Source organism: Protopterus annectens, chromosome 16.part0 (genome assembly GCF_019279795.1).
Source record: "Protopterus annectens isolate FY-2018-M chromosome 16.part0, PAN1.0, whole genome shotgun sequence".
NCBI lineage: Eukaryota > Metazoa > Chordata > Ceratodontiformes > Protopteridae > Protopterus > Protopterus annectens.
In genome coordinates this window covers 28,208,709-28,236,657 of record NC_056750.1, presented here as the reverse complement: position 1 = coordinate 28,236,657, position 27,949 = coordinate 28,208,709, and the positions used below count along the sequence as shown (strand labels likewise).

General features: G+C 44.5%; 1 protein-coding gene across 6 annotated transcripts in view; it reads left to right on the top strand.

Annotated features, from left to right (window-relative positions):
• Positions 1 to 27,949, top strand: part of SETX (senataxin) — a 2,451,437-nt gene that overhangs the window by 1,425,520 nt on the left and 997,968 nt on the right. For all 6 annotated transcript variants that reach the window (XM_044058409.1, XM_044058411.1, XM_044058407.1 and 3 more), the window contains one exon: positions 24,916 to 25,148. In XM_044058409.1, the coding sequence (XP_043914344.1) occupies positions 24,916 to 25,148 (233 nt within the window). The remainder of the gene's footprint in view (positions 1 to 24,915; positions 25,149 to 27,949) is intronic.

The following is a 27,949-nucleotide window of genomic DNA, read 5'->3' as shown; positions in this document are numbered from 1 at the left end:
CTCTATATTCTAGATCCCGAGCAGGGTTTGCCACTGCTGTTTTGCAAGGGATCCTCACTACACCATAATGCCTCTTCCTCCTCCCCTAGGTTGGCTATGGTATTCTACCCATTTGTTATGACTGCAGATGCATCCTTGAAGGACATAGTACAGTTTTGTACCTACCATAAATGTAGATGTCCGAACAGGATAGCATCTGCAGTCAGCACCCTCCTTCCCTCTGTGGTACTCCTAGGGTATTTACCCTCCTAATAGCTAGCTAGGGGGGGATCTCTTATGGTGTATTTGTTTGTATATATGTACATACATGCTTATTTTTTGTGTTTGCCTACTATTTTTTTTGGAAACATTGGCATTTATCCAAAATTTAGTTTTCCAAGAGGGCAACTGGCATCTGGGGCAAGAAACACTGAGGAAAATGACGTCGGCTGATGCCTTTATACCCGAAGACCAGGAGAGATGACGTTGGGTGAAGTGCGACACCAGCCGAGGCCAGACCCGGACTTTGGAATCCGGCCGACTGAAGGGCTGCCTGACGACAGGACAACCCATTTGTTATGACTGCAGATGCTATCCTGTTCGGACATCTACATTTATGGTAGGTACAAAACTGTACTTTGTGTACAGTTACCATAAATGTAGATGTTTGAGTGTATTCTCTGTTAAAACTTGTTTCCCTCCCACCTTCCTCCATATTTCTATATCGTCTTAGGGGCTCCTGACTATTGGGAGGCAAGAAAAACTGATGTAATGGCATCGGCTGTCACCCTTTATAGCCCTGATGACCTGACGTCAGCCACAGTCTCAGAACAGCTGATGCAGGACGAAAATCCTTTACTCTGGTATTCAGGCCGGCCGAGGACTACCCAGCAGGTAACTGCTGACCTTAGGGGTGGTCCCTTTCAGCTATTTTTAGAGAAAAGAGAATTAGTTTGGCAACTTAGAGTGAACTCCTCTAATGCCCCTGGGTTAAATGAAATCACGTCCCTGCCATGCATTTTAAAATGGAGGAGCTTGTTGAGATGGTCCTAACTGTTTGGTTCTATGAGTGTTTCCAACTGCTAGAAGTCGCTAGTTTCACGTTTTACTTATTTACATTTTTTGTTAGTTGTTGTTGTCTTTCGTGGTGGATATGTTATAATTGATTTTTTTATTTTTTTTTATTTTACAAGTTTTTTGTACTTTCAATATATGTACTTTCATGCAATTTTGTATTTTTAGTCATTATAAGTTATTTGTACAATGTAAATCAGTAGCCTAGTGTTTTATTAGGAAACTGCAATGTTTTGAATTGTTAGTGAAACTTGATATAACAAGCAAAAAGTTTTTTTATGGATTGCTTGCCTCTTTAAGCATGTTGCTTTTAGGTAGTTTAGTGAGCCTGCTGTAGTATCCGAGAAGATCACTGATTGGTTCTCTTTTTTACGAAGTCCTTTTAAAATGAGTTGAGTTGTTTGAGTTATGTTTTACTTGTCTGAGGAAGTCTCTGTGATAGTGTATGAGACGAAAAGCGCTTCACGTTGAATAAACCTGATTTTGCTGTTTGCTGTGAGCCTGAGCCATTTTTCACTTTATTTTATTAGACTAGCCAGCAGAGATAACCCACAAGTCATCACTGCAACAGTGAATACACACGAACATTTACAGTAAGTGTACACAGCTGTACTACAGTTCCGACCATCTCTACAGCTCCGAGTTTGGTGCCGGCTGTTTCACCCATGGTGCAACAGACAGTACCGAAACAAACCATAATTTCAGAACCCGGGTCTACTTACTCGCCTTCATTAAAACCCTTCCATAGACAATTGCCTAGTCCATTTCTAGAGAGACCTGACTGTCCTTCAGCTTTTTCAATACCCTCCACCAGACGTCTTTCAGAACTGGATGATGTCCTTCTATTCCCATGTTGCAGTATTCTGCATATGGGTTTATCCCTTCAGTCTTGCGTATGTACGGCCAGTGCTTTCAGTCCGTCTTTGGTGAGTCAGATGTCAGGCAAGGTGGAGAAACATGGGCCATAAAAGTGATGCCACGCACCAGCCCTCAGAACTTTTCAGCCGCCATTTGTACACCAGGTGTTCTTGCTACTGCTGACGTTGCATTGTTTTTGAGATAAGTACCCCGTTGGGGAACCTTTTTTCAGTCCTTCCTTATTGTAACATTGCCTGTTAATTTCATCCAGAAAGGGAAAGTGTCAGTGTGGATGCCAGATCCCTCATAAGGCTGCCCACAAGTGCTTATTGTGTTTAGATAGAGCTCACAACTATAAGGCCTGCCCGATTTGCCAGGTGTTCATGCCAAAAAGTCTGAGTAGCTGGTTGCACTGTTAAATTTGTATCTTGAGAACCAACGCCTGAAGCTTCTTACTCATAGAATGGAAGGTCCTGACGACGTCATCCCCGAACCGCCTAAGAATGCAGAACTTTACGGCCTTCGACTTCTGCTGAGCCTCATTCTCCAGACTCCCAGCCCGTGGCCGACATAGGCTTGGTTTCAGGACCGGGTTCCAGATGCACTTCTGCAGAGGTCGCTGGTACCTCTAAGGATGCCGCACCATCCTCAGACGAGAGCACGTCTGCCGAGGCTATACCGGCACTGCTAGCCAATGCCGGGGGGAACCAGCGATTCATGGGGAGTTGTCAGAAACCTCTGCTCCTTTACATTCCCCAATTTCTAGGAAACCGGCCACCACTCCTTTAAAAAGAAGGGAGAAGAGAAAACATATTACTCCCTCTTTTGAAAGCATGCCTGACTGGCAGGCCTGCAGTCAGAGCTTCTTTAGTGCCTTTATGGCACTGAGGCCTACATCTTCTTCCACTTCCACCCCTCCTCCTCTCCTAAGCCCTAGGCCCATGCATACAGACCAACCTCCTAGGGATGGGGAGGTCCTTTCAGACTTTTCTGAAGAATCTCTGTCCTACAAATCACAACTTTCATCTCCTTTGGGAAACGGATCCCCTGAAGAAGAATCCCTGGACCCTGATTCCCCAGTGGAAGATTTAACATTTAGTGAGACCATTAGTGAGATGAAGGAAACACCTAGCCCATCTGCTGTTCCTCCCATCCTTCCTAGATGCCTTTTCTTCGGCATCCAGTAATCCTGACTCTCAGCCTCCTGCTCCACGCAGACCTGATAGGCTGTGCAAAGTACCTGACACTGCTAAGCACCTGATAAAGTGCCCCCCAGCTGACCCAGCCACTATCTCTGTGGCCACTAACAAAAACACCAAATTATTACCCACCACTATTATTCTCCCTGCTGACAAGGATAGCAAGACTATGGAGGGAATAGGGAAAAGATTTATACCTCCGCTACATTGGCCTTCAGAGCCACTAACTACCATACCCATATGGCTACGTATAACCTATCTCTCTTGCAATCTGCTACAAAACATTTGGCAGATATTCCAGACTCCCCTGCCAAAACAGCCCTGTCCTCCCTCCTGGCTCTTACATCACAAGTCACCAGACACTCCCATTAGGTGTAGCTGTGATGCTGCTGAATCCTCTGCTAGGTCATCAGCATCCTCCCTACGCATATATTCCTCGCTGTGCCTATGATGCTGCTGAATCCTCTGCCAGGTTAGTAGCATCAGCATCCACCCTACGCAGATATTCCTGGCTGTGCCTATGATGCTGCTGAATCCTCTGCCAGGTCAGCAGCATCCACCCTACGCAGATATTCCTGGCTGTGCTTATGATGCTGCTGAATCCTCTGCCAGGTCAGCAGCATCAGTATCCGCCCTACTCAGATATTCCTGGCTGTGCCTATGATGCTGCTGAGTCCTCTGCCAGGTCAGCAGCATCAGCATCCACCCTGCGCAGATATTCTTGGCTTCACCTACAACCCCTGCCAGATGATTTTAGCGCCAAGCTCATGGATGCACCCCTGGATAATGCTGCACTTTTTGTATCTAAAGTAACAGACCTCTTTAAATCACTGCAACAAAAGGGTAAAGAGATGCAGGACCTGAAACATCTCCTGGTCTCACCAATCCTAATTTCCACCAGAGTTATCCTTCCAAAACACAGTTTATCAGGAAATAATCCCAGCCTAATCCCAGTGCCAGACCTCGTAAACCCATCAGGAAACAACCTCATACGTCTAGAGCACCTTCTGCATCTGCCTCAACCCCCCCCCCCCATCATGACCCTGTCTGCCTGCCTCTCTCATTGTCTCCCTCTGTGGACGCAGATTACCAAAGACAAATGGGTCCTGTCTATCCTCAGAGGGCTACTACATGACTTGGCTATCTCCTCCCATATGAAAGGGCATTCCCCATTCCCCTTCACAACATCTGCCCCTCTTACAACCAGTACTGCAGACATTACTAGAGCAGGGCACTATACCATCAGTTCCCTCCTCTGCAAAAGGAAAAGGGTTTTACTCAAGGCTCTTCTTGATCCCCAAAAAAGACGACCCATGGAGACCCATGCTGGACCTTTCCTACCTCAGTCTCTTCCTAAAGGTACCCACCTTCAAAATGCTCACTCTGCCTACATTTTTTCCTCTGATTACTCCACAAGGTTTCATGGCTACTGTAGACATAACTTATGCCTACCTCCACATCCCTATCAAACCCTCCTTTAGGAAATACTTAAGATTCTTGGTGGGCTCCTCTCATTGGCAGTTTTCTGCCTTGGCTTTTGGTCTTTCCACTTCTCTGAGTCTTTACCAAATGTTTGACTCCAGTGGTAACCTATGCTAGGACAAATGGGATACAGATATTCCCCTACCTAGAAGACATGCAAGTCCAGACCCCCAACCAGTACTACAAGATCACCTCCACCTGGTGCTCTCCTTATTTCAGTCCCTGTTATTCAAGATAAATCTGCCAAAATCGCACCTTCAGGCAACTCGGGACATTGTATTCCTGGGGTGCAGAATAAGAACAGACCTCATGGAGGCTTTCCTGCCACCCGCAAAGGTGAGCTCCCCGTCAGGCCACCTCCTCCATGTGCTCCAATCGAACCAGTTGACGGCAAGACAGTACCTGAAACTATTGATTACATAGCAGCCACTATACCCATGCTACCTTTAGCAAAGCTCCACATGAGGAAACTGCAGTGGTACCTTCACTCAGTCTGGAAACAACATCACCAGCCCTTGGAACACACTGTGCCACTTCTTCCCTGCTTAAAAAAGGAGGTACTTTGGTGGTGGGACCAGGTACAGAGAAACCCAGGACTCCCACTACAACCACCACAACTCACCCAGGTCATGCACACAGATGCCTCGGACCTGGGCTGGGGAGCTACTCTAGGACTAAGGTGCAAGGCTTGTGGCTGGATCACCTAAAGTCAGAACACATCAGTGGCAGAGAAATGAGGGCAATCCTGCTAGCCCTACAGGCATTCCAACCTTTCCTCCTACAGGGGACTCTTCAGATATACACAGACGACACAACCATACTGTGGTATATCAACAAGCAAGGAGGGACCAAGTCCTACCTGCTATGCAGGCTAGCTCTCTTGGTTTGGGAGTTGGCTACCTCACAGGGAATCTCCCTAACAGTGACCTACATCCCCTTCCTCCACAACAAACAGGCAGATTTGTTGAGCAGATCCAGCACAACCCAACCACTAATGGATGCTGCATAGAGAGGTCTTCTTGGATCTGATCCACAAGTGGAGTATACCTCAAATAGACCTGTTCGCCTCCTCCCTCAACAGGCAACTTCCTGGGTTTTGCACCAGGACACCAGAACCACAGGCACTGGCAACAGATGCCTTCTCAATATGCTGGAAGGAGAAATATCTGTATGCATTCTCCTCCTTCCCAGACATTCAGAAAACCCTGCTGAAAATACAGCAGGACAATCCAAAAATCTTGTCGGTGACTCCCGACTGGCCCAGACAGCACTGGTTCCCCTTACTTCAGCTGTCCAAGGGCAATCACCACAAGTTACCCTCCAGAGTGGACCTCCTCACACAAAACAAAGGATAATTAATCCATCCACAGTGGCAAATGCTCCACCTAACTCTGTGGCTGATAGGATTCTGATTCCATTTAGACAGCTTTGCAATGAGGACGTGCTCGATACCCTGCAGGAGGCCAGGAAATCATATTTCTCCAAGTGGAAACAGTTGCTGTGACAAAAAACAGGTGGGCCCGCTTCTTAGTGAACTTCACCTAGTGCTGTCCTATTTGTGTGAGCTACTGTAGTCTGGACTGGCTTACTCATCCATTAAAGCCCATCTGTCTGCTATTTCTGCCTGCTTACGTCTTAGACTCCCTTCTTGCTTCATGACTACTTTGCAAACTTTTCCTCAAAGGAGTTCTGCACCTTAGAACTCCAAGGAGACCCATTCCCCCTCCTTGGGACCTCAACTGTGTGTTAGAGAAGCTTACGCTACCTCCCTGTGACCCAGCTAATAAGGCCTCCTTAAAGCACTGCACCTGGAAAACCATCCTGCTGATGGCTCTTACCTCAGCCAGGAGAGAGTCTGAAATACAAGCCTTTATGGCTACTCACCCTTTCTAGTTTTCCACAAAGGCAGGGTGACCCTTAGATTAAATCCGTCCTTTATGGCCAAAGTAGTCGACGGGTCACTAAATCAAGCCATTCAGCTGTCTGTTTTCTTCCCTAACCCACAGGGAGACAGTGAGAGTGCGCTACATTACTTGGAAGTGCATAGATCAGATTTTACCTGCACAACACCAAGGTTATCAGGCAGACAGACCAGCTATTCGTATCCTTTCATCCCAGAGCCTGGGTAAGGCAGTTACCAGGCAGACTATTTCTACTTGGATATTAAAAGCCATTAATTTTTGCTACCAGTTTCATGGCAAGGCCCTGCAAGGGGCAGTAAAAGCTCATTCCACTTTAGCAATGGCATCTTCAGAAGCCGCCTTCAAGGGTTTGGATACCCCTTCTATTCTGGAAGCGACTACTTGGACATCAGTACACACCTTCACCAAACACTACAAGCATGACTTCATCTCCAGGTCCAGATCAGGTTTTGCCAGGGCTATCTTGCATGGATTCTTGGAATCTGCTTCTAGACCACCACCTCAACCTCCGTGAGAATTGGGTACTCACCCATATGCAGAATACTGCAATATGGGAATAGAAGGACATAGAAAAGTTGTATGATGTCTTACCATAACCATATATGTCCTTCTCTTCCATTTTAGATGCACTTCTCTTCCATGTTGCAGTATTTCTTCCCACCCACCTTCCCCTCTCATCTGCTGCATTCTTCCCTTTTTGGATGGCAATGATATAGCATTGCCCTTACAGGACTGGCTTTGAATGGGGCTACTATTCTGAGAGCTGGTGCGTGCCAACATCACTTTTATGGCCCACGTTCCTCCACCTTGTTTGACATCTGATGCACCAAAGAGGGACTGAAAGCTTTTGAATACTGGCTGTATGTACGCAAGACTGAAGGGATAAACCCATATGCAGAATACTGCAACATGGAAGAGAAGGACATGTATGGTTATGGTAAGACTTTACACAACTTTTCTTTAGGTTGGTGGACCAGATCTTGGCAGCCCAGGGTCCTTCCTTTCTGTTCAGTCCTCTCTCTCTTCCGGAGCAGGTGTTTTTTCTCCGTCCACACCAAATGACTCTCCTCCTCTAACTTCAGCTCAGGTTTTAGAGCCTTTGGCTCCAGCCATCCACGTTCCTTTGACTTTGACACTGACTGCAGTTTTTTCCTCGGTGCCGAGTCTGGCTCTGGCCCCCTCTGTGCCATCAGCCGCATCGGATCCCCATGATCACATCTTCACCATCAAACATGAAGGGTCCATGTCCGTTCCAAGCATTTCCACAGAGCTGTCCATATCCCTTACAGCTCTAGCGGTGGTGGATCCTTTCTCAGTTCCGGTCTGTCAGGTAGGACTTTCAGGGCAGGGTGTAACCCTGGTTCTAAGTTTACCTGTCTCGGGCCGGGGGTCTTGCCTTTTAGGCTATGGAAAGGGCTATGGCCACTGCTTTTTCTCATGTGGCCCTGGGTTATTGGAGTCTTCCCTTGAGGCCCCAGACTCTTCAGTTCAGCCACCAACCTTTACCCCTCCAGACAACGTGCATTACAGCCACAGGACTTACCTTCTAAAGGTACTCCCTCTTCTGTGTCCTCCTCAGATGTCCCCACTGAAGAGCCCCCTTGAAAGAGATTGTGCAAGAGGAAGCACCTCGATTCTCTGGAAGAATCCATCACAGAAGACCTGGATTTCGATGAAGGGGAGGGTTCCCCATGATCACCCCCCGGAAGACGTCTCCTTCGGAGACATTCTGGAGATCCTGAACAGAGGGGTGATTGGAAGCCCAAAGACCCATCTTCGGAGGAATCTGTGTACTTGCTGGTGTGTACCCATCTACCTCCTGGGTGACCCTGCCTGCTGACACTTTAAGGTAATTGCTCAGGGGGCTTGGAAGGCTTCTGATTCTATGGAACCAGTCCCCAGGAGACCTGACAAGATGCTTACTGCTCCAGAGGACCAACCCCACTGGGCAAAAGGTTTGTTAGTAGATGCCATGGTGGTAGCGGCAGGTACTAGAAACATTCTACTGTCCACTCCCCGAACAGAGTGCAGGGTGATGGAAAGATTTGGGAAGTGGATTTATGCATTGTTGACCTTTTCCATCAGGTCCTTTATCTTCTTGGCACATTCCACTAGACTCCAAAGGGATCTCATAAAAGCTGTCGGATACCCTGGCAGTAGCTGTTACTGAGGTGGTCCAGGAAAAGGTAGTCTGCCAACTAACTACCCTGGAGTTGATCTCAAACTCATCGATGAGGCTCATTGCACATGCAGCCGAAGGGGCAACTCGGTCAGCAGCTTCAGGCGTTGCAATTTGGAGACATGCTTGGATGTGCCTGTGTGAGTTTGCGGAGCCATTCAAATCTTTTTTTGTCATTGCCCCCTTTGATGTGTCCTCTTTGTTTGGTCCCAAAGTTAAGGAAACTCTGTCTAGGTGTGAGAAGAATGGAAAGACTTTGTCTGCTGTGGATGTACATTTTTCCATTCCTCAGTGATCCTATTCCAGGAATCAAAGGAGTGGTAAAATGTGGTTCAAGAAATCCCAGAAGCCTTTCCAGGACACACATGGCTTGGACTCCCCTCGGGTCGGGAGGGGGGTTATAGTGGAAGACGCCATCCCAGAGGCAAGAGTGGTCCGCAGAATCAAGGTTCCAGATATTCATTCTCCGGTCAACCCTATCAGTGCTTCTGAAGGGAAGCCCGATTGCTTACCTCTGGAAGCAGTCAGGGGAAGATTTTTCTTGCACCTAAACGCCTGGCGACGCATAACCACCGATGCTTGGGTGCTAAGGATAATTACCAGAGGTTATCTAATTCCCTTCGTCCTTTATCTGAGAACCCCTGTAAGACTCCCCAATGTTCCACCCAGTCAGAAAGTTCAAGCAGCAATAGAAATACAAAATCATTCAAGAAGGTCCCACCAGATCAGTTAGGATCCATTTTTTGCTCAAGATTCTTTTTAGTGCCAAAGAAAACAGCAGACAGGAGACCAATTTTAGATCGCAGTATTCTAAACAAATTTGTCCAGCAAGCAAAATTCTGGATGGTCACGGTTCAGTCTATTCTCGCTTTCTTAGAGAAAGATGATTGGATGTGCTCTATCAATTTTCAAGACTCGTATTATCACATAAAAGTGGACAAAAGCTTGAGAAAGTTTCTCCACTACCGAATGGTGTCAAAATCATGGCCTCAAGCTAAATGCCAAAAAGTGTATAGTCATCACCTCTGGAAAAAACAGTTACCCACAAACTACTACATAGGTGGTAGTCCCCTAAGTATGGAATACGTAATAAGGGAACTGGTGACCCAAGTAGATAGTAATCTCACCTTTGATAAACACATTGCCAGAGTGGTTAGAAAATCCTTCTATGTGGCCCACCTAATCACAGCAGGGTTTGCATCCAGATCAAAAGAGGTTATTGTGCCCCTCTACTCATCACTTATCAGACCCATCATAGAGTACAGTGCCCCATTTGGGATGTACCTTACAAGACACCTGCAACAGCTGGAAAGACCACAGAAGTACCTCACCAAGAGGATCACTGGCCTCAAACAGTTGCCCTGTGCAGCTTGACTGAAGAAACTCCAGCTGTACTCAGTTGCATACCGCCTACTCCGAGGTGATCTCTGCCTGACATACAAGGCCATGTCCAACCCAGAATTGATGGATATGCTCCACCTAAACAAAACCTTATCCCCTCAAGCCGCACGCTCTAGGGATCTAAACCTCACCACAACAATAAATAGGATGTGCTGGAGGGATAGATTCCTGTCCCAGAGACTGCCTATGCTTTGAAACAAGATTCCAATCTACATTAGGCAAAGCTCCTCACTAACACTCTTCCAAAGAAATCTTGATGAGTGGATGGGAAACAGAAAGTTTACCCCAGGGATCACTTCAGTGGCTCTGCTGGACAAAGGCACAGGGAACTAATCAAAGGGGGCAGCGAAAGCCAACACATTCTAGCTAGACTTATAAATGCCTTCGGGCAAATAGCCTAGTACCTACCTATGAACCTGTGAATAGGAGCCAGTCATTTCCAGTTCATGAAGCTCCCCTTTGGCCTCACCACAGCCCCCAGGGTATTACCAAATGCATGGCAGCGGTCACAGCTCACTTGAGGCTGCATGGATTGCAAGTGTTTCCTTATCTAGACGACTGGCTCTTCTCCGCTCCCTCCAATCATCTACTGCAACAGACCACAGACTTCATACTTTGTCCTGCCAGTTGGGCATAACAGTCAACTCTGCAAAATCCTAGTTAAACCCCACCCAGGAAATGGAGTTCATCAGAGCTCATCTCAACACTTCTTGCATTGCATCACTTCCCCTTCACAGGTTGCAGAAGATACAGATGCATGTTCAGCCACTACTGTGCTCAAACAAGATACCTACTCAATTCATTCTGCAAGCACTGGGCTCCATGGCAGTTGCTATAATCTTAGTTCCATTAGCAAGATTTCGCATGAGACTTCTCCAGTGACTACTAGCAAATCAGTGGTCAATCCTAACTCACTCCATGGACCACTTAATTTTCATTTCCAGTGGATGCAAGAACGATCTAACCTGGTGAATGCATTCGAAGGAGATTCTTCGAGGTCTTCCCTTTCTCTTCCCTCAGCCCATGGGTGCTTCCCAGATGGGGTGGGGTGGGGGGCATTATCTAGTGAAGACAGTCCAAGGCACTTGGTCACCTCCGAGGCCAACCTGCATATCAGTGTACTGGAGCTAAGGGCAGTGCTTCTGTTGTTGCAACTGTTTCATTCTGCCTTACCTCTAGGGATGATAGCTATTCAAATGGACAACATGTCAGTGATGTGGTACATCAACAAATGGGGGGAACCAAGTCCTACCCATTGTGTCGAGAAGCCCTTCAAGTGTGGCAGAGGGACATATCTTCCAACCACTTTCTTATAGCAACGCATATCCTGGGGACTTTCAACGTAATTGCTGACAAATTGAGCAGATGCATCCATATGCCCCGAGTGGTCTCTGAACTCCAGGGTAGCAAAGGAGATTTTTCTTTGTTGGGGCCAGCCTTTCTGCGACCTGTTTGCCTCACCCCTGAGCAACAAGTGCCGAAGCTACTTTGCCCTAATTCCCCCTCAGGGTGTCCCCCCCCCCCCCCCAGAGATGCTCTTCTTCACGATTGGCCCCCAGGTCTACTCTATGCCTCCCCCCTTCCCTCTGATCCCATTATTTCTCAAGAAAGCATCTTGTTTCAGAAAGAAAGTGATCATTGCTCCTTATTGTCCTCGACAGATATGGTTTCCCTTCCTTTGGCGTCATCTGCTTTACCTCCCATGGTGAGGCACTTTCGCAGCCCCTGACGCCCGCTACTTTAGAGTCGCAGGCCACTACCGACTCCCACTTGGAGTCCGCCATGCCGCTGAAACTCAAGATATTGGAGCCTCGGATACTATTCCCTCAGATGGGTCCAGAGCTGCTGAGCAGGCACTGGCTTCTGAGGGTGTTTTCAGACCAAAACATCTGTACATTAAACCGACTTCAGCTTCAAAGGCAAAGACTAAAGCACCTTCTAAAGCAAAGAAACAAACTCAAGAGCCACGTGGACAGGCCTCTATGCCCAAAAAACAGATGCTCAAAATGGCCGAAGACTTGATTACCTTAATCAGGGGTTCCCATCCCCCTCCTGATTAGAGGCCTAGGCAAGAGACTGACTATGCATCTTCAGATCAGGTTTCTATTTCTTCTGATTCCTCTCCTCTTCTGATCTGGAATATTCTCTTCCCCCATGAGGATTCTGATGCTGAAGAATCTATACCTTCAGCTTCTCCTCCAGAGGACTATTCTTGTGGGAAAACTTTGCATACCATGAGGGAGCATTTCCACTGGGAGAGCCAAGATTTTTCAGAATCTAAAAAGAGGCTCAGGGATTTCCTTTTACTACCTCAACACAGGCCTCTAGCCATTCCTCCTGTGATAGACATTGTAGATGTGTTTTTGGAGTCTAGTCTTACCCCTGACTCCTTACCTCCAGCTCCTGTTAAGCCTGACATATTACAGGGTTCCTGACTCTCATAAATTCCTTTTTAAAAACCCTTCTGCAGACCCCAAAACTATTTCTCAGGGTCCCAAAGGAGTTGGGGCTTCCACAGCAAAAAACCCTACCCCCTCTGACAGAGATTCTAGGGCACTGGATAGATGGGGAAAAAAGGTTTACAATCTGCTACCTTGGCTATAAGGGCCTTAAACTGTCAGTTTCATATGCTCAAATATCAGCAACATGTCATGGCATTGCTTAAACATAAAATGTTGTTAAAGTCTGAATGTGCAGAAAACAAGGAAATGCAGGATTTATTGCATGCAGTTGAACAAGTTGGAAAGCATACTTTGCAATGTGGTTTTGATTCTTTGGAGGCCTCCTGCAGGGCCGCAGTTACGGGTTCTGTAATTAGTAGGCATGCTTGGTTAAAGAAACAAAATCTGCCTGATCATGTCAAAGTTAAATTATTAGATGCACCTTTACAACATGATACTTTGTTTGGTGTTAAGGCAGAAGAGGTGTAAAAGAAAATGGAGGACAAAGCTAAATCTAGATCCAGACGCCCTAGAAGCAGATCCCAGGCACAAGGTTCAGATCCCAGGCACAAGGTTCATACAGGTCAAAGCAATGGGGTGCTTCTACCTCCAAAGTTGGAGAAGACAAATTACAACCATACAGGAAACAGTCCCAATGACTTCCCCCTGCCTGCACCAAGCACTTATCTCCTGGCAGCACCCTTAGGGGGAAAATTAGCACTTTTTTCTCAAAATTGGCATATTATAATCCAAGACAAGTGGGTTCTAAATATAGTGTCACAAGGCTACAAGTTCCATTTTCATACCCTGCCAAAGGCAAACGGCTGGCCAGATCTCCCAATAAATCAATGGGCAGAGGCACAAAAACAAGTCTCATACCTCATGGACATGGGGGCCATTCAACAAGTACCAGCGCAAGAGCAGGGACAAGGATTTTACTCAAGACTGTTCCTGGTACCCAGAAAAGACAAGGCCTGGAGACCAATACTGGACCTATCTATTCTGAACACATTCCTGGATATACCAAAATTAAAAATGTTGACTTTGCAGCAGCTTCTGCCCATGCTGGGCAAGAACGCTTGGCTTGTGACTTTAGACCTAAAAGAGGCATATCTGCATGTCCCTATCAGACAATCATGCATAAGATACCTTAGATTCAAGGCTGGCTCAATGCATTACCAATTCTCTGCACTACCCTTTGGCTTATCTACTGCGCCCAGGGTCTTACAAAGTGCCTGGCACCAGTAATTGCATTCTTCAGACAGAGGAATACAAATATATCCTTACTTGGACGACTGTCTAATTCAAGTAGAGAACAAGGACATTCTTCTACAGCATCTGGCATTTGTGAAAAGACTTCTAACATGCCTAGGGTACACAGTCAACGAAAAGAAATCAAAACTAGTACCCTGTCAAGAGATAATATTCCTGGGTGCAAGCTTAAATACAACTGCCCAGATGGCTTATCTCACGCCAGACAAACAAAGGCAACAGACTACCTATTTCAAAATGTTGGCAACAAAGGCCCAGTTATCTGCAAGAAAAATTCTGCAGGCTTTGGGCTTCATGGCATCCTGCATCCTACTAATTCCATATGCAAGACTGCATATGAGGAAACTACAGTGATACCTAAAAAGTGTTTGGACTCAACACTGCTACAGCCTGGAAACAATGATTACTCTCATTCCCTGCCTGCAGCAGTAGTTTTCAATGGTGGGCGAAGGCTTCGTCTTCTGAGTGGTGGATGCTATGATGGTACCTGATCTCCCGATGAGGCACGAACGAAATCTTAGTCACCACATCGTGCAGAACTCATCTGAATTGGTGGATATCTTCCCTCTTCTTCATCATCGTCATCTACAGTTTAGTACTACATGCTGCTACTATCATGTATATCATATTTGACAATAACATTATATCTCATAGATTCATTAAGGCCACAAGGCCTTTCAGAGTTTTCTCCAAAAAACTAAACCGCCCATCCTCCTCCTCCTCCATAATGGGATCTAGCTTAATGTTATTGGCATGATGCTGCCCCCCGAACCGTCTGCTTCATGTTCTTTTGAAGTTATTGACCTGGAAAACTATTATTCTTACTGGCTGTCACTTCAGCAAGAAGGGTTTCTTCTCAAGCCACCAGGATACAGGTGCTAGGGGCGCGCGGGTCTCCAGCAAGAAATGAATGAGAGAGACAACAACATTGACAAAATTGTACCTGCCGCGTTTCCATGCTAGTGCGTCTTCTGTTGTATGCTTCTTCTTTCTTCCTCGTCCTCCCCTACCTGGCCTGGATCTTGAAGGGTGAGTCTATCAAGTTTGTTTTCCTCCTGAGCCTTCCATATGGGGACTCTTTTTATGTTTTCAGAAAAAGAAGAGAGAGACAACTAACATGGAACGTTATGGTAGGTACATAACTTCTAATTCACCAGAACAAGGGACAGCCATTCACACTACCGCCAGTCTGGCAGACACTAACTACGGATGCTTCAGATTATGCCTGGGAGGCCCACATGGCAGGAAGATGTATTCAGTGCACATGGTCCTCAAACCAAATGCATCTACATATCAATCAAAAAGAGATGCTAGTTGTTCAAAATGCCCTGACAGCCTTCAAGAATCTTCTACATCCAGGACAACTACTGATAAAGACAAGATAACACCACGGTCATGTGGTATATAAACAAGCTGGGGGCACACATTCTTACCCCCTTTGCAGACTAGCCATGACTTTGTGGGATACAGCATTGACTTACCAAGTACATCTGCAAGCACAATTCCTGCCAGGAAAGGAAAATACTCTGGCAGACGAACTAAGCAGACACCTCAAGAATCCCCATGAGTGGCAGCTAGATCCACAAGTCTTCAGCATGATAACAAGGAAATGGGGATGCCCGGACATAGATCTATTTGCCTCACCTCACAACTACCAACTAAAAAGATTCTGCACAAGGACTTATCACAGACAAGCATGGAAAGTGGACACCCTGTCTTTCAGCTGGAAAAACCTATCAGTATATGCCTTTCTTCCATTGCCTCTCCTCCCCAAGGTACTCCTAAAGGTCAGACAGGAGAAGCCAAAGAGGATACTGATTGCCCCAGACTGGCCCCGCCAATACTGGTATCCAGTCCTAAGGAACTTGTCTCAATGCCCAGCTTGGACCTTACCTCAAACATCCCATCTACTATCCCAGCAAAACAATCAGATCCTGCACAGCCAACTCAGGACTTTAAACCTGGCAGCATGGCGGATAATGTAGTCATACAAAACACACCTCTCAGTAAAGCTGTGATGGATGTCATTTTGGAAGCCAGAAGGCCTAGTACTGTCATATCTTATGCTGGAAAATGGAAGGGATTATGTGCTTGGAACCAGGCACAAGGAACTGATACAGCTGTACCAAATATTCCTCAGATTATGCAATACTTAACTGAGATGCTGAACAAAGGCCTATCTTTTTCATCCATTAAAATTCATGCCTCTGCCATTTTGGCTCATTACAATACTGAGCCACCAATCTTTTCTCATCCTTTATTAAAGCAGTACCTCAGAGGGGCCAAAAATTTAAGGCCTCCAAGGAGATCACCAATACCTGCATGGGACCTCAACTATGTCTTGGAAAAACTCACCCTGCCTCCTTTTGAGCCAGCGGTTACTGCTGACATAAAGTTTTTATCTTGGAAAACAGCTCTGCTCCTAGCAATAACTTCTGCAAGACATGTTTCAGCACTACAGGCACTCATGGCTGTGGAAACTTTTATCCAGACAGGGTTTCTCTGAGGACAAACCCAACATTTATGCCTAAGGTGGTGTCCAGTGTGGCTCTTAACCAAACTATTCATCTGCCAACTTTTTATCCAAACCCACAGAACAAGGGAGAGAGAATTCTGCATTCATTGGACGTACTCAGACAGCTTAGATACTACTTGGACAGAACCAAAGTTTTCAGGAAGAGACAGCAATTACTAGTGGCATATGCTGCAGGATGACAAGGAAAGGCTATCTCAAAGCAAACTATTTCAAAGTGGATAGGCCACTGCATTCGTTTCTGCTATTCTCACCATGGCAAGCCAGTACCTAAGGGCATTAGGCCACATTTAACCAGAGCTGCAGCCACTTCAGCAACCTTTCTCAGGGGAGGACCAACCAAAGACATTTTAGAGGCAGCTACTTGGAGATGTTCATCGTGTTACACTGCTACAGTCATTACACTTGGGTTATCCTGCCGTCAGGCGGTCCCGCAGTCGGCCAGAGTTCCAAAGTCTTGGTCCGGCGTCAGTTGCTGTCGCTTCTTCCCTGACGTCAGTGCGCCAGGGGTATACAAGATGCATCCGACGCCATTTTCTTCAGTCTTTCTTGCCGCGCGGTGCCAGAATCAGAAGCAGTTCACAAGTGCCTGTCGGCCGACTCCTGAGATTTTCAAAGTCGAATTTCAGATCCGAAGTCTTCAATAAAGCTAAGTACCCCATTGGGGAAACTTTTTTTCTTGCCTCAGACCGATGTCAGAAAAAGTTAATATTTGTATTTCTTGTGGGAAGCAAATGCCTCATAAGGACTTCCACTCTTACTGTATTCCATGCCTAGGCCCTGATCTCGACGTCACTAGTTGTCGGTTTTGTGCTAGATTTAACAAACGCACTATAAAACGACGTTTTGATTTTGCTTTGCACTACTTCGGCCAAAGGTTCAATTATACTATGCCGTCGGATCAACCGACGACCGCAATTCCGAAAAAACGCAAAGCCGAAGACCTCATTACTCTAATCAGGGGTTCCCATCCCCCTCCTGAGAAAAGGCCTAGGCAGGATACAGACTATGATTCCTCTGATCAGGTTTCCATTTCCTCTGATTCCTCTTCAGACCAGGGATACTCTCTACCCCCCTATGAGGACTCTGATGCTGAAGAATCTATCCCTTCAGCCTCTCCTCCTGAGGATTATTCTTTTTGGGAAACTTTACATACCATGAGGGAGCATTTCCATTGGGAAAGTCAGGATTATTCAGAAAAGGCTCAGGAATTTCCTTTTATTGCCTCAGCACAGGCCCCTGGCTATTCTGCCTGTGCTAGATATTGTGGATGATGTGTTCTCTGAATCCAGCTTATCTCCTGATTCTTTGCCCCCTGCACCAGCCAAGCCAGATAGGTACTATAGAGTCCCTGACTCTCACAAGTTTCTTTATAAAAACCCTTCTGCTGATCCAGAAACTATTTCCCAGGGTCCAAAAGGGGTTAAGGCTTCCATTGCAAAAAATCCAGTACCCTCTGACAGAGATTCCAGAGCTTTGGATAGATGGGGGAAGAAAGTTTACAGTTCTGCAACTTTAGCAGTAAGGGCTTTAAATTACATGCTTAAGTACCAACAATATTTAATGGCTCAGTTAAAACAGAAAATGCTTGCAAGCTCAGAAGCTCCTGACTGTAAAGATATGCAGGATTTATTGCATGCAGTTGAACAGGTGGGAAAACATACTCTGCAATGTGGTTTTGATTCTTTAGAGGCCTCTTTTAGAGCCGCAGTTACAGGTTCTGTGATTCGAAGATATGCTTGGTTAAAAGAACAGAGTTTACCTGATCATGTTAAAGCAAAATTATTGGATGCTCCTTTACAGCATGATACCTTGTTTGGTGTTAAGGCAGAAGAGGTGTTAAAGAAAATGGAGGATAAAGCTAAATCTATGCAAACAGTCAAGGATTTCTTGCAGGTACAGCCATCTCGATTTAGCAGAAATTGGCCAACAAAGAATTGGTCCATTCCAGTGTCAGACAGGCCACAGAGAGGCAGATACAGATGCCCAAGAGGCAGATCTCAACCACAAGGCTCTAACAGACAACAACAGTGGGGCACCTCAACCCCAAAAGGAGGTCAGGACAAGTCTCAACCTTACAGGAAACAGTCCCAATGACTTCCCCCTTCGTACGCCAAGCACTTCCCTTTTGGCTGCCCCCTTAGGGGGAAAACTAGCACTTTTTTCACAAAACTGGCAAACAATCACCCAAGACAAATGGGTTCTGAATATTGTGTCTCAAGGTTACAGGTAACACTTTCACACTTTACCAAGGCTAAAAGGAATGCCAGACCTGCCACAAAATCAATGGGCAGAGGCACAAAAACAAATTTCAGCCCTCATGGACATGAGAGCTATTCAAAAAGTACCACAACAGGAACAAGGACAAGGATTTTACTCAAGACTCTTCCTGGTCCACAGAAAGGACAAGGCCAGGAGGCCCATACTAGACCTTTCAACTATAAATACTTACCTGGATATTCCGAAATTCAAAATGTTGACACTACAGCAGCTTCTACCCATGCTGGGCAAGAAGGCTTGGCTTGTTACTCTGGACCCAAAGAGGCATACCTGCATGTCCCTATCAGACAAGTGCCTGGCACCAGTAATTGCATTTGCAGAAAAAAAGGAATTCAAATATATCCATACCTGGACGACTGCCTCATTCAAGCCCAGATGGTTTATCTCACGCCAGACAAACAAGTTCAACTAACTCAATATTTCGTCCCATCTCCTGCAAGAAAAAGCAAATTACAATGGTACCTAAAAGTGTTTGGAGTCAACACTAGACCAAATGCATCTTCACATCAATCAAAAGAGATGTGGACCTTCTGCATCCAGGACCATTATTATTAAAGACAGACAACACCACAGTAATGTGGTACATAAACAAATCAAGTTCATCTACAAGCATAATTCCTGCCAGGAAAGAAAAATACTCTGGCAGACGATCTAAGCAGAAATATCATGGACCCTCACAAATGGAAATTGAATCCACAAATCTTCAGCATGGTAACGCAGAAATGGGGATGCCCAGACATAGATCTTTTTGCATCCCCACTGAATTGCCAACTACAAAAATTCTGCACAAGGACTTATCCCACACAAGCATGGAAAGTGGATGCTCTCCACCACTGCCTCTCCTTTCAAAGGTACTCCTAAAAGCCAGACAAGAAAAAACACAGATGATCCTGATTGCCCCAGACTGGCCACGCCAGCACTGGTACCCAATTTTAAAGAACTTAAGGCCCACCATGGATTTTGCCACAAATTCCACACCTTCTGACTCAACAAAACAATCAGATCCTGCATGGTCAGCTCAAAACCGTAAACCTGGCTGCATGGCAGATTCATTAGTCAAACAGGCAACACCTCTCTCTAAAGCTGTTATGGATGTCATTTTGGAGGCCAGGAGACCTAGTACCAGGAAAGCTTACTCAGAAAAATGGAAGAGATTATGCGCCTGGAACCAGGCTCAAAGCCTTGACCCTCTTGTCCCAAACATTCCTCAGATTTTACAATACTTAACTGAGATGCTGGATAAAGGCCTATCCTTCTCATCAATTAAGATCCATTTCAGCACATTACAACATGGATCCTCCTTTATTCTCTGATCCCTTGCTAAAGCAGTACCTCAGAGGGGCTAAAAACATAAGACCGCCCCGGAGAGCACCAACTTGGGACCTCAATTTTGTTTTGGAAAAACTGACCCTGCCACCTTTTGAGCCAGCCAATACAGCCTATCTAAAATTGTTATCATGGAAAACAGCTCTGCTCCTGGCAGTAACTTCAGCACGAAGAGTCTCATAGCCACAGGCATTAATGGCAGTGGAACCTTTTATAATTTTTCATCAGGGCAGGGTTTCTTTAAGGGCAAACCCTACCTTTATGCCAAAGGTGATATCTAGTGTGGCTCTTAACCAAACCATCCATTTGCCAACTTTTTATCCAAACCCCCAGAATAAAGGGGAGAAACGTCTGCACTCTTTGGACATACACAGGCAGCTACGCTTCTACTTGGACAAAACAAAAGCTTTCAGGAAAACTGAGCAACTGTTTGTGGCATATGCTGCAGGATCACAGGGCAAGGCTATCTCAAAGCAGACTATCTCCAAATGGATAGGACACTGTATTCGTTACTGCTACACACAGCATGGAAAATTAGTCCCTAATAACATTAGGCCACATTCCACCAGGGCAACAGCCATTTCATCAGCCTTTCTCAGAGGAGTACCTACCAAGGAAATTTTGGAGGCTGCAACTTGGAGTTCAGTGCACACCTTTACCAAGCATTACCACTTGCCTCTTTACTCTAAATCCAGAGCAGTATTTGTCACTGCAGTTCTGCAGGGCCTCATAGCCAATCCTAACTCTTTATAGACCAGCCACCCAACCTTAGCTTTGGGATTCTACCCAAGTGTAATGACTGCAGCAGTGTAACACGATGAACATAGTACAGTTTTGTACCTACCATAAATGTAGATGTTAGAGTGTTCACACTGCTTCAGTCCAGGTTACCCTCCCTCCATCCCCTCTGTCCTAGCTGGACTTATCTATACCTTTTTACCCTATACAACCTTTGTGGTGTATTTGCTTGTAACTGAAGGTATTGCTTTTATTTTATATATATATATATATATATATATATATATATATATATATATATATATATATATATATATATATATATATTATTAGCAGTATGTATTGCCTACCTACTTGGGGTCACCTGACTTCTGTGGCAAGAAAAACCGAAGAAAATGGCGTTGGATGCATCTTATATACCCCTGGTGCACTGACGTCAGGGAAGAAGCGATGGCAACCGATGCCGGACCAAGACTTTGGAACTCTGGCCGACTGCGGGAATGCCTGACGGCAGGATAACCCAAGTGTAATGACTGCAGCAGTGTGAACACTCAAACATCTACATTTATGGTAGGTACAAAACTGTACTTTCAGTGCACACCTTTACAAAGCACTATCATCTGCCACTTTACTCTAAATCTAGTGCAGGCTTCACCACTGCAGTTCTGCAGGGCCTCATAGCCGCTCCTAATGCTGTTTAGCTCCAGCCTCCCAACCTTAGCTTTGGGACTCTACCCAAATGACTGCAACAGTGAAACACGAAGAACATAGTACAGTTGTGTACACTTACCATAAATGTAGATGTTCGAGTGTATTCACTGTTGCAGTCCAGGTTACCCACCCGCCATCCCCCTTTTTTCTGCTGGAACTTATCTTTCCTTCTCTGATTTATGCAACCTATGTGGTGTATTTGCTTGTAGATGAAGGTAAAGTTTATATTGGTGCATGTATTTTTATATAGATATAGTTTTATATATCTATATATATATATATATATATATATATATATATATATATATATATAGATATACATTTTGCCTACCCTTTCAGGGGGTACCTGACATCTGGGGCAAGAAAAACTGAAGAAAATGGCGTTGGCCGCATCTTTTATACCCCTGACAACCTGACGTCAGGGAAGGGGCGATAGCAGCCGACGCAGGACCCAGGACTTTGGAATTCAGGCCGACTGAGTGCAACCTGCCAGCAGGATTACCCAAATGTAATGACTGCAACAGTGAATACACTTGAACATCTACATTTATGGTAAGTGTACACAACTGTACTTTCCTCCACTTCTGTTAGTCGCCAGGTATAATGCTATACCTTCTCCCGTGTGGCCTATTTTGTTGGCATCTCATAAAATAATCCACCAGAACTCTCTACCTAAGCACATGGAAGAGATTTTCTATTTGGGCCTCTGACAATGGACTAGACCCCTTTTCAGCACCAGTAGAGAAAATTTGAAATTCCTAGCTGCCATCTTTAATAAAGGAGCCTTTGCTTCCACAGTCAGTTATTTTAGCAGCAATTTCAATTTTTCATATCCGTTTTGGAAACCAACCTTTAATTTCCCACAGACTTTGCAAGGTTTTCCTAAAGGGTACAGTATGCTTAAAGCCTCCTTTTAAAGATCTTCTCCCACCTTGGAATCTGTCTCTAGTACTGCAGTCACTTACAGCACCACCATTTGAACCAGCAGCTACCTGGCATTTAAAGTTCCTTTCATGGAAGATGTCACTTCTGTGAGACAAGTCTCTGAATTGCAAGGTCTATGTTCTAAAGCTCCTTGCTTAATTTTCCATAAGGACAGAGCGTCACTCAGGACAAATCCAACCTTTCTTCCTAAGGTGATCTCATGATGTTAATATCAATCAATCTATAGACTTACCTGTATTTTTCCAAATTATTCTAACAAAGGAGAGTATTGCCTTCACCTTCTGGATGTACACAGGCAATTATGGTTCTACCTAGTTAGAACTAAACAGTTTAAATGATCTGATCAATTGTTTGCATCTTTCACCACTGCAACTGTGGGCAGATCAGTGTCCAAGGTAACTCTCTCCAGGTGGTTGAGAAAATGTGTATCCTTCGCCAGTGCAACTATGAGGGCAGATAGTGTCCAATGTAACTCTCTCCAGGTGGTTTAGAGAACGTATATTTTTCATCTACAAGAACTTGAATGTGAAACTCTCAAAACCAGTCAAGGCACACTCTACTAGATCGGTGGCGACTTCTGCCGTCTTTCACTCCAAAGCTTCCATGTCAGAAATTTGCACTGCTGCAACTTGGGCTATCCCTTATACCTTTATTACACATTACAAATTGGATATGGTCTCTAGGGGGAGAGCATCTTTTGGTTCTATGGTGCTCAGAAATGTCCTTCCGTAAGGCCGCCCAAGATGCAAGGTAGCTGGGGACTCTGTCCCATAAGTCAAGAATAGATGAAGATTGACACCATCAGATAAAGAAGTTATGTCTTACCATAATGTTCCATCTGTGTTGTCGATCTTCATCTGTTCTTGCATCCCTTCTGCCTGTCCCCTCCTTCAGGTTTCTGGTGGAGCTGTCCTGGGTTCTTATTGTTACGGGTACCTTGGACAAGGCTTCTGGCCTTTATTACACTATTCTTCTGTCTTTTGCAAACTCGATCTGAGGTAATCTGGAGAGGAGAATTATGAGCAGACTTGCAGCTCGAGAGACTTTTTTGGCTGGTGTGAGCTATACAATGGCCGGGTCGGTTCTGAGGGTTGGAACCATAACCCATCAGTCAATTACTAGTGGCATATGCTTTGTGGTCTCACAGGCATCTTGTTTGACTAGTGAGTGATTAGAAAATGAAGAAGAGAGCTTGATTTTGTGTGTTCTGTTATTGTGGTAGTGTATGAATTCATCTGTAGTGTATAATGGAGGACTGTATTATTAGAGGGCAGTAGGACTAGTGAGTGGTCCACTAGGTTGAACAGTTTGCAGATGTCTGTAAAATGTAACTGATTTGAGGTTATTATTCAGATTTTGTAGCGTGTGATCGGGTAGAGTCATTCTCCTGCCCAACCAATACTGGTGTTTTCAAGGAAGTAATGTGTTGTTTGTTTTTAAGTAAACATGACAGTTTTTCTAGGATCTTAACTAATGTGGGAAGAATCAAAATGGGTCTTAAGCCAGATGCAGAACCGGACTTGTAACTTTTAGCTCTTGGAGTGATTATGGCTTTTTCCAGATTCAAGGAAAACTGGCAGAGGATCTTTGCAATGAGTATAAACCATTGGTGTAGATTGTCTGCACCAAAGAGTGTGTCTAGTGGTGCTTTTTCAAGCAGTTCATCAATTTCTTTAGTTTGTAATGCTTTGGAGTAGAAGAGACAGGTGAAGTAAGGTGGATTTTCTATGGAATGTTTGTGGTTGGTGTTACAGAAATTGGGTTTGGAGGCAGAAGAGAGTTCTTTTAATAAGACCTTTGGGTGTAAGGGCCTGTAGAAGTAAGAATGCAGTTAGATGTACTGGGAGAATTTTTTGTTTCACAACTCAGTTATTGATATGATCCCAAAATGATTTTCATTTGCTTATGAAAGAAGAGCATTCCTGTCTTGAGTAGTTCGATTTTAGACTTTTTGGCAAGTTTCATAGTATAGTGTTTCTTGAGAAATCATCAGAGTTTTGTGAGATTTTCTAAATTGTCCAAGCTTTATCTCTAAGTTGAGGAAGTATTTAAATTCTTTAGTAAGTCATAGGTTGATTATGGATTAAAGACGTCGTGCAATGAAGGGGAATTATGTATTTTGTATGCTGTATTGAATGTTGGCTAGTTTGTCCGCAGCTTCCTGTGTGTTAAATATCTGGGAATGGCTTCCAGTTTGTTGTGTAAAGCTAAGTTTTAGTGAAGAAGTATTTTGATTTGGAGTAAACTGGGATTCACTGTGGGAACTTGTGTGGTTGTTGATATTTTATGGGAAAGATCAAGTGATAGTTGCCACTAAAGGTGAGTCGTGGTTGTGATTTTATTTTGGTAACTTGGTTATAACCATGTAAAGTAAGGAGGAGTTATTGGTCTTTATCTTAATGAAATGCAGAATCTTTGTTATATATTAAAGTTATGTTTTCATTGGCAACACGTATATTGACAGACTTCCTACAGTATAGATAAAAGTAGGCATACACAGCCTTACGTTCACAACAGTCATGGTCTTTTTCATAATAGTCTCAATATTACAGTATTATTTTTCCCTACAAACTAGGGCGTGAAGACTTGCTCACCTTTCTGGTTTCCATCCAGACGCTTGGGAATTTTTCTGCTTACCGAGGCCAACAGATAATGTGTGAAGTGATCAGTTCACTAGTGACCGCCCAGCGAAAGTTCCGAGCCCTACTGCAGCTGAACAGGAGCCCACTGACAAGGGCTATATTAAAGCCTTGCATTAGTGCTTTTACTCCAAGGGAACAAGCTGACGGTAGCAACTGGAATAGCACAGTAAGTACCGAGTACATACTGATTAGACACTGTTTCTCTTGTTTACTTGTCATCTGTTTAACAGTCTGTGTGTGTGCAGGTAACTGAAGTTATTTTAGAGTGGTATGGAGGGAAGTCCTGCAGGTCTCTTACAGATATTTTCCAGTGAAGGACATGTTAGGTGTTCTGTGTATTCTACCTTCAGAGCAGGTTAGCTGTGCAGCTCATGGCCATTGTTATAATTGCAGGACACATTTTCCCCCTTTTTAACATAAGGGCAAGAGATATTATACTATTCTTGGAAAGGTGTGCTGCAGATTTCTAGTAATTTTAAAATAAAGTAACATGAGTTACTGCCTTAAGAATCAGTGATATGTTTAGTGTCTATCTTGCTTTTTGTTTGTGCACTTTAAAAGTTGAAGTGTTCTGTTTTATGTTGTACTCTATTTTGCAAGCTGGTAACATCGTTTATAGTGCAGTAGGATCCATCCCCTACCCCAGCTTTCATGCTATTTTCAATAATACTATTAAAAACGTGCCTGGACAAAACTTAGTTTCGGACAGCTTTTCGTTCTTTCTTAAGTTAAGAAATGGTATCCTCTGTAGATAAAGTGGTTTTATAAGCTACTTTGGGGGAGCCAGGTTATTGTTTTTTTTAATTACTAGTTTCAGTGAACAAGGTGCCTTGCTTGCTTGTACCTCCATGTAGCTGACCTGTCCTGATCACACTAGTTGCATGCAGCCAGCTTGCACCTCATTTCTGTGGTTCATTCCTCAGCAGACAACTATGATTGTTGTAACAGTAATACAAAAAACAGGACATAAAATTGCTGTTCAGCTTTTCCCTGTGACTCTGTCACTCACTTTCTTTAAGGATGAGCAGTAGCTTATTTCTCTTGCAGAGGATTAAGAATGTCACCTGTTAGTGAGCTTCATCCTGTAGTCATGGGTTTGATTCCATCAGCTTTGATGTGCCTACTGTGTGATTTTCAACAGGTCACTTCATTAAATAGTGCTTTGGAGGTTACACCTGAAAAGAGGCTTCGGCCTAGTGGGTTTAGCTGGTTAACAGATAAGTTATTTTAAAGCCTGTGGTAATGTCTTAGTGGTACACAGTGATTAGTAGAGCTTTCATTGCAGGGAGATCAAATTATTTTTCTTATATGATTACTTTAATTCCTCAAATAATGTTACTTTCTTTAGAAGAGTGTGCTTTTCAAGTTTTATATTTTGGCATCGGGCTACCATTCTTTGAGTGGAGGAGGACTGACAGTGCTGTAAAGGTTCACTTTTAGTACATTAGATTTACTATTTTAACCACCTATGTTTTGGATGAGGGATATAAAAGCACAACTTGTACAGCAGAGTAGTTGTCAGCCTGTAAAGAGCCTAATTGTAGTTTTGTTTATATTGAAAATACAGGTAAATAACAAGCCTGAATATTTTATTTAAAAGAAGGACCAATTTTATTTGTAAGGTGTTCTAATTTCTCTTCATCAGTTAACTTCCAGAATAAGCAGAGAGTAATGTCTGTAATATAGTACTTTAACACCCTGTTATAACTAATAAAGTAGTACGTTTTTTTTGTATAAGTGTGTGTATACATCATTGTCATCATACAAATTGAAATTGTTGATACTTCTCATGTGTTATCTCATGTGTTACTGTTGAAGTCATAACTTTAGTCAACTTTTCCACCGGCTGACGTCAGGATGTCTGATCAGATATTCAGAGCAGAGTCTCATTTTCCTTGGCTGGAATGATGTCCTCTTCGCCTCAGATGTCCTCACTTCCCTAGTATAAAGGTGATAATACACTTGGCCACCTTCAGTTCTTTCTTGATGCTTTCACCGGCATGTGCAGTGCAACATTCAAGAGAAGGACATTCATTAGTTATTTTGGGACAGGCGATAACTTTAGAGCAGGCAGATAAGTACCTCTTTGGGAAACATTTCTTCTTATAGACATTTGTATGTACTTACATCTGCTGAATTAGTTAGAAAGGAGACTGCAGCGGTCTGTGCATTTTCTTCCCTACAGATAGGTTTTGGTTAAGCCATCCACTTCCAGAGATGCAGGTGTGGCTCTAAGAGACATATTTCATTGAAAGATCACCACAGGTAATGGATTCATAACTTTAGGGCTGAAGCATAGTATCACTGCTTGCAGTATGATGTCCTTCAAGGATGCATCTGCAGTCCTAACATATGGGTTGTCCTGCCTCAGGCAGCCCTTCAGTCGGCCAGATTCCAAAGTCTGGGTCTGGCATAGCTGCTGTGAATTGGGTATAAAGGCATCAGCCAACGCCATTTTCCTCAGTCTTTCTTGCGTGCCCCAAGCAGAAGCTGTTCACAAGTGCGGTTGGTCATATCCAGAGATTTCTACACTCTTTCTTGCCTCAGCCGATGTCAGAAAAAGTAAATAATTGTTTAACTTGTGGGAAACAAATACCTCATAAGGATTAGGCCCAGACCACGGCGTATCAGCTTGCTTTTGCTTACAAAATGCCGTTGGAGACTCGACTTCACAATTAGCTAAAAAAGGACCCAGGTCCGCCGCGGGCGGTTTCGTACCGACGCGGTCGGTTACCGCGAGTGTTGTCTTCCGGTTTAACCGAAGTCCGAGTCTTCTTCCTCTTCGGCCGAAAGCTTGCCTCCGACAGCGAGGCCTCACACAGCATGGCTGAATCTGCTACTGAAATTTCTCCTGCATTTATCAGATACTATTCCTTTAGACATATCTACTCCTGCGAGCTGCTAGGCCCCTGCTTCTATGTCTATCAAGGCTTCTAAAGCAGCTAAATCTTCTAAGGCCTTGCCTGC